General features: G+C 42.5%; 1 protein-coding gene across 1 annotated transcript in view; it reads right to left on the bottom strand.

Annotated features, from left to right (window-relative positions):
- The window catches only part of DBF4B (DBF4B-CDC7 kinase regulatory subunit), a 30,069-nt gene extending 17,484 nt beyond the window's left edge, over positions 1-12,585 (bottom strand). The window contains 3 exon segments of the mRNA XM_070483378.1: positions 2,040-2,194; positions 12,270-12,332; positions 12,517-12,585. Coding sequence (XP_070339479.1) covers positions 2,040-2,194; positions 12,270-12,332; positions 12,517-12,556 — 258 coding nt within the window. The 5' untranslated portion in view covers positions 12,557-12,585.
- Between the last annotated feature and the right edge of the window lie 2,693 nt (positions 12,586-15,278).

Here is a 15,278-nt window from a genome sequence, read left to right as displayed (position 1 = left end):
TCCCTTCTTCTCCCCAAAGCCCCCCCGTACATAGTTGTAGATTCTAGCTGTAGGTCCTTCTGATTCTGCTATGTGGGATGCCACCTCAGCACAGGTTGATGAGCGGTGCCATGTCCGTGCCCAGGATCTGAACTGGTGAAACCCTGGGCCACTGAAGCGGAGCGCATGAACTCAACCACTTGGCCACAGGGCCAGCCCCTAAAAATATTTTAATGGACTCAAATACAGCAAATACTTTTTACCCAAAGTTGTTCACCACAGTGTTATTTATAAAAGTTAAAATTTAGAAATAATCTAAATGTCCATAGGGTAACAGTTAAGTAAATTAATAATCCACTCAAAAAATTACATTCTCATTACAAATAATGCATATGAGGGGCAATAATGAAAGGAAAGTGCTAATGCTTTAAGGCTATGGGCAAGAAGTTGGTAATCAAAAATGTCTTCATGATCATAGAAAATAACCATTAAAAAAAAAGGCAGGGCCAGCCTGGTGGCATAGTGGTTGGGTTCACACACTTTGCTTCAGCAGCCCAGGGTTCACAGGTTTGGATCATGGGCGGGGACCTATACACCCTTCGTCCTGCCATACTGAGGCAGCATCCCACACAGAAGAACTAGAAGGACCTACGACTAGGATATACAACTATGTAGTGGGGCTTTGGGGAGAGAAAAAAAAAGAGGAAGATTAGCAACAAATGTTAGCTCAGGGCCAATCTTCCTCACCAAAAAACAAAAACAAAAAACTACAGAATAGAGACAGAAGTAGATGAGTGGTTACCCAGGGTTGGGGTGTTGAGGGGAAATGGGGAGTAACTGATAATGGGTGGAGGTTTCTTTTTTTTTTAAGGTTGGTACCTGAGGGGCCAGCCCCATGGCCAAGTGGTTAAGTTCGCATGCTCTGCTTCGGTGGCCTCGGGTTTCACTGATTTGGATCCTGGGCGCGGACGTGGCACCACTTGTCAGGCCATGCAGAGGCAGTGTCCCACATAGCACAACCAGAAAGACCTAGAGGGGCTGGCCCCATGGCTGAGTGGTTAAGTTCGCGTGCTCTGCTTTGGCGGCCCAGGGTTTCGCCGATTTGGATCCTGGCCACAAACATAGCATGCTCCTCAAGCCATGCTGAGGTGGCGTCCCACATGCCACAACTAGAAGCATCCACAACTAAAAATATACAACTATGTACTGGGGGGCTTTGGGGAGAAAAAGGAAAAAGAAAATCTTTAAAAAAATAAAAAAAGACCTACAACTAGAATATATAACTATATACTGGGGGGCTTTGGGGAGGGAAAAAAAAAAAGATGGGCGCCTGAGCTAACATCTGTTGCCAATCTTTGTTTTTCCTCCTCCTCCTCCCCCTGCTTCTTCTTCTTCTTCTTCTCCTCCTCCCCAAAGCCCCCCAGTACATAGCTGCATATTCTAGCTGCAGGTCCCTCTGGCTGTGCTATGCGTGATGCTGTCTCAGCATGGCCTGACAAGCAGTGCCATGTCCGCGCCCAGGAATCAGCAAAACCCTGGGGCACTGAAGCAGAGCACGTGAACCCAACCACTCGGCCACGGGCCCAGACTCATGAGGAGTTTCTTTTTTGGGGTGATGGGAAGGTTCTAATACTGACTGTGTAATCACACAACTTGCACATCTCTGTGAATATACTAAGAACTGTTGAATTGTACACTTTGGGTGAACTGTATGGTATGTGAATTACATCTCAATAAAGCCATAAAAGAGAGAGGAAGAGAGGGAGAGAGGGAAGGGAAGAGAAGGGAAAGGAAGGAGAGGGAGGAAGAGACGGAGGAAGGAAGAGAAAAGAATCCAGAAGAAAATAAATACATCAAAATGATGGTTCCATGTTCTCCAAAATTTCTAAAATGAACAGATATTATTTTTCTAATTAGGAAAAACATTTATTTTTTAAAAATGGTTTATACTTAAAGTCGCTTTGGAAAATACCCAGCAGTCATGAATATAACCCTCTCCAGCTCCTGCCCCAACCTCACAAAGGGACATGGCTATCACAGGAGAGAAGCAGGTTACATACCCCCCCCAGCTGCTGGATGGCCCCCGTCAAAAACTGGAGATTCTTGCCAGCAGGCAGATCCAAGTAAAAGGACTTTCCAGAAAACGGTGGCCTCCAAGCATCTGTTGAGCTCTTCCGGCATTTTCCCAGACAACTAGAAACTCCTAGCTGAGCCCCTAGAAAACAACAAGAAAGAGGAATAAAGTGAGAAGTCTGAGCAAAGAGAGAATCCTGCAAGTCAAGCAACCTTCACCGACAGCCTCTGCGTGCTGCGCCCGGCTAGGCTGTGGGCACACAAAGACGGCTGGGAGACTAGTGTTCCACCCCCATGAAGTTCAGATGTGGAGAAACCGGAACCCTCATACATCAATGGTGGGAATGCAAAACGGTGCAGCCACTTTAGAAAACAGTTTGGCAGTTTCTCAAAACGTTAAATATACAGTAAAACAAGACCCAGCAATTCCACTCCTTGGCATATACCCAGAAGAAATGAAAACATATGTCCAGGTAAAAACCTGCGCAAGAATGTTCACAGCAGTGTTATTCATTTTAGCCAAAAAGTGGAAACAATTCAAATGTAAATAAAATGGTAAATAACATGTGATACACCCATGCAATGGACCACTATTTGACAATAAATAGGAATCAACTACTTATACATGCTACAACAAGAATGAATCTCAAAAAGATATTGAGAAAAGCCAGACACAAAAGACCACATACTGTATGACTGCATTTATATGAAATGTTCAGAAAAGGAAAATACAAAGAGACAGAAATTAGACTGCTTAGGGTTGTGGGCAGGAACGAGGAGTGACTGCAAATGGACATGAGGTTCTTTCTGGGGTGGAGAAAATATTCTAAAATTAGATTGTTGTGTTAGTTGCACAACTTTGTAAATTAACCGGAAACCAGTGAAAGTGTATACTTAGAACAAATGAATTTTACAGTTTACAAATTATACTTCAGTAAAGCTAAAAGAAATCCTCAACGAATGTACCCTTAAGAATTGTGTGTTTCATTGTATATAAATTTTCCATCAAAAGGAAAAAACTATAAACAAATATGGAATTCTAGTCAATGAAATGCATGCTGAACTATTTAGAGGGAAAGGTACTAATGTGTACAAATTACCTGAAGCATGTCAAAAATGAGATGGATAGATATGTGACAAAGCAAGTATACTAAACTGTCAGCGATACAACCTAAGTGGCATGTCTATGAGTGCTCACTGTAAAAGTCTTTCGACTTTGTAGTAGGTTTGAAAATTTTCATATTAAAATGTTAAAACTTGAAGAGAGGGGCCGGCCCGGTGGCGCAGCAGTTAAGTTCGCACACTCCGATTCGGTGGGCTGGGGTTCGCTGGTTCGGATCCCAGGTGCAGACATGGCACCACTTGGCACGCCATGCTGTGGCAGGCGTCCTACATATAAAATAGAGGAAGATGGGCCTGGATGTTAGCTCAGGGCCAGTCTTCCTCAGAAAAAAGAGGAGGATTGGCAGCAGATAGCTCAGGGCTAATCTTCCTCAAAAAAAAAAAAAAAAAACTTGAAGTGATAAAAAGGATTCATGAGAAAGTGACAGATACTGAAGATAAGCAAAGAAGTTGTAATATACAGATAATAACAGTCCCTGAAGATAAAAACTAAAACAAATTAAAAACCCCAGAATACTAAAATCTATAATTTAAGAAAACTTTCCTGAAATAAAAAAACGTATTTAAAACTAAGATACTGAAAGAGCAGGTCACATACTTGAAAAAACTGATCCAGAATAGCCAACACCAAAATAAAGTTAGAAAATTGTTGGACTTTAAATGAGGGGTTTGGACCAGGTATTTTAAAAAATTATCTGAAACGCCTTGATTCCATGAATCCCTGCCTCTCTCCGCCCTACGGCCCAGTCAGACCTTCAGCTGGACCTCCACAGTCAGGCCTGCTTGCTCTGACGAGACATGATCTTCTTACTGGGCTCCATGTTACTTACTGTCTCTCCTATTTTCAGCTTCATATTCTTGTTTACTCTCTCGGCGTGAACCTCTGGCCTCCCCATCAGACTGGGAACTATCTGGGGAAGAGATGTGTCTTACGCATCACTCTCATTGCCCAGTGCCTACACCAGAGCCTGCTCTTTCTCCCTCAGCTGGCACCTGACCCTCCAGCACCTACCTTCTGGTCCCACAAACCTCCCTCTTCCTGAGAGTCCGGGGTACAGAGATAGAAAATACTGGAAAGTTGGCTTGGCGTTTCACAGAAAAGACCTTTGTTGTGACTCCTGCCTCTACCTCTTACTAGCTGTGCAACCCTGGGCGAAAAACGGTCTCACTCAGTATCTCTGAATCTATTTCCTCACTTCTGAAACAGTGAAAATAAATACCCGCCCACATTGGCAGTCCATATGGAGTAAATAAAATACTGTAAATCGTGTCAGATAATGGTATTGCGGATATTCAAATACCTAACAGGCACCAACCACGCAGAAGGGAAACTGGCCAGAAACATCTGGTATAACCATACCAGGAGTACCCGCTGAATGGTAGCCCTGGGCATTATTATAATTGTAGCCATTTTGGATCCCTTCCCATGCCAACTTCTCTAGAAGGCTTTTTTTTCTTATTGAGGAATAATTGACATACAAAATTAGTTTCAGATGTACAACTTAATGGTTCAATATCTGTATGGAAGGCTTTTGCAGAATTAGCCTTTTTGACTTTTACTTCTAAACAAGATAATAAACACACAAGGCCTGCTGACTCTCCACAGAACCTAAACCTAGGGAAGCCACTGAAGAAAGAAGGACTTAGATGGATGCCAGAACCGGACACTGGGGGGCTGCGTGAACAGCAAGCCTAGAGCGGCAGAATGCCAGGACTCGCAGGTGGCTGATAGATTGGAGAACGCCTTCTAGTTGTGCTGAGTGGGTCACTACCTGCCTGTTGCCAGCATCAGGGAGGCAGCCGAGCACCAACCAGAAGCAGCAGGGTAACAGTAGGGCAGGGCTGGAGCCTGGCTTGGGGTGAATATGCACGTGTGTGTGAGAAAGACAACATGGGGTGAAGGGGACAGTGAGCTGGCTGGGCCTCTCTTCCTACCCTCTATCCATTTGGCGAGTTAGGTAATTATAATTCAAGGAGACAGCTCTTGAAAATGAACACAGTCGTGTGCCACATAATGACATTTTGCTCAATGATGGACCACACATACAATGGCAGTCCCATAAGATTAGTACCACGTAGCCTAGCTGTGTAGTAGGCTATACCATCTAGATTTGTCTAAATATACTCTATCATGTTCACACAATGACGAAATCACCTAATGGTGCTATCTCAGAATGTATCCCTGTTGTTAAGCAACACAGAATTACAGTACAAAGCAATGTGTGTGTCCTGGAGGGGCACACAGAATGTTGCTGCAAATGGGGAGTGACTGAGACCACAATGGAAGAAGGGGCCCTCCACCTTGGGTCGATTTTCCTCTTCTATCCAACCCCTAGCCCCTAAACTCAATAGAGAGGCACAAAATAGGGCCTAAGCTTTTGCATCTTCCTTCCAGGAACACAGTACCAATCAGAGTGGCTAACAGTGTCAAGGGAACATTAGCTTATAAGAAAACAGGAGGCAACTGAGCAAAGTAAGCACTATAAAAGATGCTTTCTCTGGTATAGGTGGTCTGTTTGTCATAAGTAACGGACAAGACAGAAAGAGAATTTTATCCTCAAACAGGCAAGGGAGGATACTAGAAACATAAAACAGAAACAGTAGGTAAAGAAAAGAATCAACTGGAGATAATGGACGTTAAAAATATAACAGTTTAGAAAACCTCAAATAATAAAAAGATAAATAATCCAATTTAAAAATGAGCAATGAATAGACATTTCTCCAGAGAAGATATACAAATGGCTAATAAGCACATAAAAAGATGCACAAAATCAGTAGCCATCAGGAAAATGCAAATCAAAACCACAAAGAGGGGCTGGCCCGGTGGTACAGAGGTGAAGCTTGCATGTTCCGTTTCTCAGCGGCCCGGGGTTCACCGGCTCAGATCCTGGGTGCGGACATGGCACCACTTGGCAAAAAGCCATGCTGTGGTAGGCATCCCATATATAAAGTAGAGGAAGATGGGCACGGACGTTGGCTCAGGGCCAGTCTTCCTCAGCAAAAAGAGGAGGATTGGCAGTAGTTAGCTCAGGGTTAATCTTCCTCAAAACAAAAACAAAAACAAAAACAAAAAGAGATACCAATTCACACCAAGATAGCTATAATAAAAAAGAAGTCTTGGTAAGGATGTAGAGAAACTGGAACCCTCATACTTGGCTGGTCAGAACGTAAAATGGTGCAGTCACATTGGAAAGCAGTCTGCCAGTTCCTCAAAAGGTTAACCATAGAGTTACCATATGACCAAGTAATTATACTCCTAGGTATACACTCGAGAAATGAAAGCAGGGGCTGCCCACGGCCTAGTAGTAGGCATGCTCTGCTTTGGCAGCCCAAGTTCGGTTCCCAGTGCGGACCTACACCTCTCGTCTGTGGCCATGCTGTGGCGATGACCCACATACAAAATAGAGGAAGAGTGGCACAGATGTTAGCTCAGTGTGAATCTTCCTCAGCTAAAAAAAAAAAGAAAGGAAGAAAGAAGGAAAACATATGCTCACATGAATAATTTGTAAACAAATGTTCATAGCAATATTATTCATAATAGCCCAGAAGTGAAAACTCATAGTCCACCAACTGATGAATGGCTAAATAAAATGTGGTACATCCATACAATGGAATATTATTCAATACCAAACAGGCATGATGTACTAATACATGCTAAAACATAGATGAACTGTGAAAACATGATGCTAAGTGAAAGAAACCAGTCACAAAAGACTACATATTGTATGATTTCAACGATATGAAATGTTCAGAATAGGCAATCTATAGACAGAAAATTGATTAGTGGTTATCTAAAGCTTGGGGGCTTAGGGGAATATTGGAAGTGACTGTCAATTGGTATGGTTCTTTTTTGGGATGATCAAAGTTCTAAAATTGATTGCAATGATGGTTGCACAACTCTGTGAATCTAATAAAAACCACTTTATATGGATGAATTATGTGGTACATGAATTAAATCTCAATAAAACTGTTGTTAAAAATTTTTCTTTTAAACTTCAATATGTGCATAGTCTCAGGATGTCTCCCCATAAGATACTTATTAATTACAAAAGGTAAAACAGTAATTTTATAGTGGAGAAACTTGATAGACACCACTTTAATCAAGTGATCAAAGTTAATGTGACCAATGGCCTCATTCTCACCATGTGCCTCCTGACACCACATACTGTGAAGGTCACATCACTTCTGTGTCAAAAATGCACAACCTGAATTCAACCATGGGGACATAGCAAACAAACTCAAAGTGAGGGACATTCTGTCCTTCAAAAGTATCAAGGTCATGCACAACAAAGAAAAATGAACACCTCCTCCCAAATAGGAAGAGACTAAGGAGACATGTCAACTAAAAGCAATGTGTGATTCTGGATTGGATCTTAAACCAGAAAAAGGACACTGGAGGACAGCTAGTAAAATCTGAGTAAGATCTGTAGAGTAGTTAATATTTTTTATCAATACTAATTTCCTGATTTTTCTAATTGTACTATGGTTACATAATATGTTAATATTTGGGAGAGCTGTAAAGAGTATACAAGAACCCCTTGACTACTTTTGAAATGTTTTCCTAAGCCTGAAATTATTTAAAAATGAAGAATAAAAAGGAAAAAAAAAACCCTCAATAGACGAGTTGAATATCACAACATAGTGTGAGCTGGCAGATCAGGTCAAGGAACTCTTCCAGAAGGTATCAAGACAAGACAAAGAAATGGACAACAGAGAAACTAAGAAATGCAGAGGATAGGGACAGAAGTACCAACAACATCAGAGGAACTGCAAAGGGAAAGAAAACAAACGATGGAGAGAAGAAAATATTTGAGGAAATAATGGTCCAAGCTTCCGAATAAATGTGGAGGATGAATACAAGAACTTTTATTCTCTCTCAAATCCCACTAAAATGACACAGAAAGAATAAAAATGGACAAAGACATTGGCAAGAAGATGACAACAGGTAAGAGATGCCATAAAATTTTGGGACCTGGAAAGCAGGTGGATGAGTGAAAAACCGACAAGAGACCAGAGAAAGCTGAATCTGAAGCCAACAGGAAGCAAGCTGGAGCTGAAAGGCCCTGAAACTGGAGAAACCAGATGTAGCAGAATACTAGAATGAAACAGCGGGATGAAAGAGGATTATCCGAACGCCTTTAAAAGGGACAGTGAGACTCCCAGAACTCTTTCCCACCCCAGCAGAAACTAGAGCAGTGGTTCTTAACTGGGGAGATTTTGCCCCAGGGAAATCTGGCAATGTTTGGAAATATTTTTGGTTGTGACAACTGGGATTGGGGGGTGCTACTGGCATCTAGTGGGTAGAGGCCAGGAATGCTGCTAAACATCTTACAAAGCACAGGACAACCCCCTACAACAAAGAATCTGGCCCAAAATGTCAACAGTGCTGAGACCAAAAAACTCCAAACTAGAGGAACAATGAGCACAGGTGAGAGCACAGATAAAGCCCCAATAAAGACACAGAAGATCAAGAGAATGTCTGTACACTGCACAGTGAGACCTGAAGACCTCTTCCCCCACTGAGCCCCCAGAATGCTGACAACCACACTTAGACTCTCAGACAGGGGATTGGAGGATTCCTCTCTAGGGAACTGACGGGCCCAAGACAAAAACATACAAATTAGCAACATTTGGGATCCCCCTCTGTTATGGACTGAATATTTGTGCCTCCCCACATTCCTATGTTGAAGCCTAACCCCCAGTGTGATGGTATTAGGAGATGTAGCCTTTGGAAGGTAATTAGGTTCAGAACAGATCATGAGGTGAAAGTCTCCATAACGGGATTAGTGTCCTTACAAGAAGAGGAAGAGAGAGCAGAGCGCTCTCTCTCCATATATGCACAAAGAAGAGGTCACGTGAACACACAGTGAGATGGCAGTCAACTGCAAGGCAGGAAGAGGGCCCTCACCAGGAACCCAATCTGCCAGCGCCAGTCTCCAGTACTAGGAGAAATAAACACCTGTTGTTTAAGCCCCCAGCCTACAGCAGTTTGTGATAGCAGCCTGAGCTGACTAAGACATGCCCCAAACTGCCAGGGTCCAGCCTGACTACCTACAATGATATCTACCAGCTGACAACTCCCCTCTCATGAACTTCCAGTTAGCATTTTATTGCTTCCCTCTTAAATAGAAATGCGTAATCAAAGATCATCAGACACGTAAAGAAAGCTTCTTAAAAGAAATTAGGCTAACAAATAGAAGAAAGAATTTAGAGGAACTAGAGACAATGCAGGAAGCAGAAGAAAACTAAAACCAAACAAAAACAATACCATTAATATCCTCAGAGAGATAAAGGAATACATTCCATCCATTAAACACACAGGAGACTATTTAAAAAAAAAGAAATATATGGAGAAGAAAAGGCTCTTGGAAATTTTAAACATGTTACAGAAATAAATTCAATACAGGATTAGAGATTAAGCTGAAGAAACTTTCCATAGAACAGAACAAAAGACAAATCGATGGAAGGTGGGAAAGACAAGATGCCCAAAAGATGGGTCCATGAGATCCAGTATCTGAAAAATAAAAAGTTTCTGGGGCTAGCCCCGTGGCTGAGTGGTTAAGTTCGTGCGCTCCACTGCGGCGGCACAGGGTTTCGCTGGTTGGAATCCTGGGCGCGGACATGGCACCGCTCATCAGGCCATGTTGAGGCAGCGTCCCACATAGCACAACTGGAAGGACCCACAACTAAAAATATACAACTATGTACCGGGGGGCTTTGGGGAGAAAAAGGAAAAATAAAATCTTAAAAAAAAAAGTTTTAGAAACAGAAAAGAGAGAAGATGGAGGGGTTGAATATTACAGAAGTAATGCTAACAACCTCCAGAACTAAAGAAAATGAATTTCTAGATTGAAAGTTTCCACCAAGTGCCAGCTCCACAAATGAAAAAAGTCCCACATCAGGGCACTGTCATGAAATTTCAGGACACTGAAGAGAAAGAGGATTGTGGCTTCATTTCAGGCAATATTGGAGACCAGATAATCTAAAAGCCCCCCTAAAACAAAATTTCTAAAAATACCAGCTAAAATATAAACAGAAATCTCATCTAATTGCTAAGTCCACAAAACAAATAAGAGAACAACACAAGTGCTCAAAATGATGGGAAAACTGAAAACCATAGTGGTGAACGCGAATGCTGACCGCCCTGAGGATGCGTGTGGGCTTAAAGGCAAAGGGCTTGGGACTGAAGAGCCAGATGGGTACAGGAGATAAGGTCTGTGCCAGCCTAAAGTGGGGAGTTAGAATTGAGAACTCCTGCATGATTGAGGAGAAAAGGTACACCAGAAAATAATCCATCGACCAGATGAGACAAAAAGGAATATTGTCTACCTTAACTTAGGCTCTGCATGAAAGGACAGTCTTCACTGAGAATTCATAACCACAGGCCTCCTAAGAGTTTGGAATTCAAATTCATACTACTTATGTGGTCTAAGAACCCACTACCACCACCAAACAGAGAAATCAGTGTAAAAAGTAATCCCAGCTACGAACACCTTTGGCATATTTCAAAGAATCAAAAGATGTACTTTACCAAAATGAGGAAGTAAACAAAGAGAGAAGAAAATATGGAATTTAGAAGGTAGGGAATCCTACACAGGAAAGAGGCAAAGGGAATTCCACAGAATGATGAAGGGAGATCCTAGGACGAAATTGGTGCAACAGGCCTCGTGCATAACTGGACCAGAGTGGAGTACTACGACAATGCTCTCAGAGGGGCGTCTCTCAGACAAAGAAGAAACTGATAGTTTCTCTGATGAGCTTGAAAGTATTGAGAGAAGGTTTACACTTCTAGTAAAGACTTTGGACATGAATTAGTGATCCATACATAAAAAACAAAGCATACTTCATAGTTTACTATATGGCTCCGTTGTGAATAACTTGTACATAATCATAATAATGTAAATACAAAAATAACTAAACAAAGATTATTACATATACACTGGGAGGATGAGAGGAGAGGAGGGAAACGTGTCTATGTTTGCGTGTGGTGGAGAGGAGTGGGGGGACAGAAAAAAAATCCTTATTTTCCATATTAGAAAGTCAATAGATAAAATTGGAAACAACAAAAGCAGTAGGAGATGCTATTTAGAAATCAGAAGGTAAATACTAGAAGAAATAGCTAAAGAGCATAAATGCTTGTACCCTAGGGAGTGGGGTCAGGAGGTATGAAAGGAGGAGCAACTCCTACTCAAGCTTCTGTGTGTGTGTGTGTGTGTGTGTGACAGACCTTCGCCTTTTAAAGTATGTCACCATAAAACTAATAAAAAGGAAAATAAAAACCCTCTAAAACTGACACATAGCCATGTTATAGTGAACTTTTAAAACAAATATAAAGAAAATAAAATCTTCTAAAGAGAAAAGCACAACACTTACAAAGGAACAAGAATCAGATTAACATCAGTTCCCAGCAGCAACTACTTATTGCAAGAAGAAACTACTGTAATTTTTCGGTGTGTTGAAGGAAGAAAACTTTGACTCAAGAATTTTAATACAAGGGTGAAATAAAGTTATTCCCAGGCATACAAGCCTCAGAAAGTTTATCACATAAAGACTCCTTTTGAAAACACTCTTGGAGAAAGCTCTCCAGCAAAAAGAGAAATAGATCCAGAAGAAAGCAACAAGACATGAGAAGGAAGTGTAAATAACTGAGTAAAGCGCATCACTGTTCAAAAGGCAACGACCAAACGCCTATGCTAACAGTCCAGAACTAAAACCAGACGACACTAAGAGAGGGGAGGGGAGTACTGAGGGAAGAGAACGTGTGCTAAAACACCTGACTCAATGGGGGAGGGGGGGTAAATTTATCAACAAACTCAAGAATTTTATGGTGAAAATAACCATGAATATGGGTTTAGTTACTCTACTCTGACTCCTATCTGTCTGCTACCTTGTTCACAATTATCAAACTGAAAGCTCGTTTGACCTTTATCGTGAATTCCTAAACAATCCATGACATTCCTCAACACACACACACAACCACTAAGTAATCCGAAAACCCCAATAAGACTAACGCTTCCCGGCCTTCTCCTCCCAAGAGACTCTGGGGCAAGAGCTGCCACTTTGAGTTTGCATCCCAGGTTGGACCTGGTACCTACCTAGGTCCGGAGCCCGAAGCCTCCTCTCAGCCATTGAACTCTCCGGCTCCAAGCACTCGTCGCCTGCGAAAAGAGCACAAAACAGCAGCCGAATCACCTTCACTAGTCTGCGACCTTCCACTACGCCATCCCCCGCCTCCCACACCCCGCACGACCCGCAGGGCGGCTCCGCGAGACCCCAGTCCATCCCAACTCGTGCGCCTCCCTCCAGGCTCCTGTCCCCTCAGTCCCTCCACCTCCTTTAGACCTCTGTCCCCTCCATGCCTGTGGCCCCTTCCGACCCGCATCGTCGCCGCAGCTCTTCCGACCCTTCCGCCTGCCTCCTCAGCCCGTCTTCTCCTTCCCGGCACCCGTACCCTTGCCCGGCTCCCTCCTCAAATTATCGGCTCTTTCTCGGCCTCCTTCAAAGCCGCCGTGTTACACTCGCGGACTGCGGGAGCTCTTCCAAGACTCTCGAGTGCCGCCGTCCCCCGGCAACTATAAACTCATTCTCTAGGCACCCTCAGCCGCGGCTTCAGTTTAAATTTCCTGTGAGCTCCGCCCCTGTGGCAATGTGATCCCTTCGAGACTTGCCCTACGGTGGCCCTGGGAGGACAATATTAGCTCAGCAAATCCTCCCCTTCCCCTCGGTTTTCCGCTCCGCCTTCTCTACCTGTCCCTTCGCTTCTAGCTTTTCATTGGCTGGAGATACTTTGAGCCTTGTTAGCCAGCAAGCTGGGGACTAGTGATGCCTCACACTGAGCTGGTTTGAAATTCCTAGGAGTTCGATAATAAATAACAAAATAAGCCGAACACCTAGAGAGCATTTATGTTTTACATGAAAATTTCACATACACATCATTTCATCTTCACATCTTTCTCTCCCTCTTTCTCTGCTTACCTATCCAACAAAAAAAATTCTCAATTCCTCACTTCCCATCTTCTCTTCAACTCACTTAATTAGACTTTGATCTTCACCTCTCCACTAAAACTGGGCGTACTTATCCAGGTCAACTGTGACTTCCACGTTCCTAAATCCTATGGTCACTTTGCTATCCTCATCCTATCCGACTTCTAGAACACTGAAACAGAGTACTCCCTCCTTCTTGAAACAACTTTCTTCTTTTTGCTTCCATTTATATCCATTTTCACCTTACCTCAATGGCTCCTCCTCAATTTCCTTTGCTGGATCCAAAGCCAATGTTCCGCCTATAAATGTTGGAGTAGCCAAGGCTTTAGACCTTAGCCCTTAGCACCCAGCCCTCTTCTCTTCCCTATTAACACTCTCTCCCTAGTATATCTCACCCAGCTCCTTGGCTTTACAATTCAGCTCTATGCTAATGCCTGCAGAATTCCTCTCTCTGGTTCTGACCCCTCCCCTGATCTCCAGACTTATATGCTCAAATGCCTACTGGACATTTCCATTTGGATGTCCAATAGTTATCTCAGGCTTAACATGTTCAAAACAGAACATTTGTTCCACTCACCTACTCCCCTGAACGCCCACCTATACTTCTCCCAGTCTTCCCCATCTCAGTAAATATCACATCATCTCCTCAGTTGTTTAAACCAAAAGCCTAGAAATGTATCTTTCAGTACTTTCCCTTATCCCCTATCCCTACTCCAAAAACAAGTTCTACAAACTCCAAAGTGCTTCTTGAATCAGACCACTGCTACCATCCTAAGTCCAAGCCACTATAATTTCTTGCTCAAAGTACTGCGCCAATTCCTAACACTACTTCTGTTCTTCAGTAGCTTCCTACCTCTCCCCAATATAATCCATTCTCCATACACAGCCAGAATGATATTCTTTAAACACTATGGTAGAGGTAACTGTACCACATGGACTTGGTATTCCTCCTAGTGGGGTCCCTCCCTGCAGAAGATTATAGATCCCGGCCCTACTGAACTAAAGCTTGGTCATGTGACTTACTTTGGCTAATGAAAAAGAAAAATAGTGGCGTATCACTTCCAAGCACAAGCTTTAAAAGCCAATATGTTTTACCAAGTTCTTTTTCCCCATCCCAATGACTGGCAATGTCCTAGCTAGAGGCCGCCCTGTCAACTTGGGTTTCTTAGTGAAAATGACATGGAACAGAACCATGGGCAACCCATAGTGGATTTGCAGCATGAGCAAGAAGCGGCCTTTTGTTGTTGTAAACTAGCGAGATTTTGGCATCATTTGTTATCATATCATAATCTAGCTCAAGTTTCTCAAAGCGTGGCTCAGACCTTTCAGAAGATTCCATGAGGTCAAAACTATTTTTACAATTATTCTAAAACCTTATTTTCCAACTCTCATGAATGTTCAGTGGAGTACATGGAAGCAAAAATGAGAATCCAACACTTTTCTGTTAAGCCAGATATTAAAGAAATTTGCAGAATGTAAAACAATGACATTCTTCTAATTATTTTTGTTTTGGAAAATATATTTTCATTAAAAATGCGCTATTTGTGTTAACACATAGTAGGCTTATTCTTAAATGAACAAACTAATATTTTAAAATTTTCTCTTTTAATTTCTAATTTTATTATCAAATATGATATTTTATAAATACGTATAAATAAATATACAAATACGTAAAATACATATGCTTATATAAATTTAAAAATACCCACATTGTGGTAGCCAGTCTCCAAGATAGCCTGCAATGATTCTTGATTCCTGGTAGTCATGCCCACATAAAATAGGGCTATATATACCAATAGAATTATGAGAAAATGACAATGTGTGACTTCTAAGGCTAGGTCATAAAAGACATTTCAACATCTGTATTGCTGTTTCTTGGGTCACCTGCCATGAGGGAAGCCAGCAGTCATGACACGAGGACGCTCAAGTACGCCTGTGGAGAGGCTCATGTGGAGACAAACTGAGGCTTCCTGCTAACAGCCAGCACCAAGCTCCCCCTCATATGCCTGGACCATCTGGCAAGCAGATCCTTCAGCCGTAGTCTAGCTTTCAGATAACTGCAACCTCACGAGATCCCAAGCCAGGAGATCCCAGCCAAGCTGCTCCCAAATTCCAGGCCC

Source organism: Equus asinus, chromosome 13, assembly GCF_041296235.1.
Source record: "Equus asinus isolate D_3611 breed Donkey chromosome 13, EquAss-T2T_v2, whole genome shotgun sequence".
Lineage (NCBI taxonomy): Eukaryota > Metazoa > Chordata > Mammalia > Perissodactyla > Equidae > Equus > Equus asinus.
This window is presented reverse-complemented; position numbering and strand designations above follow the sequence as displayed.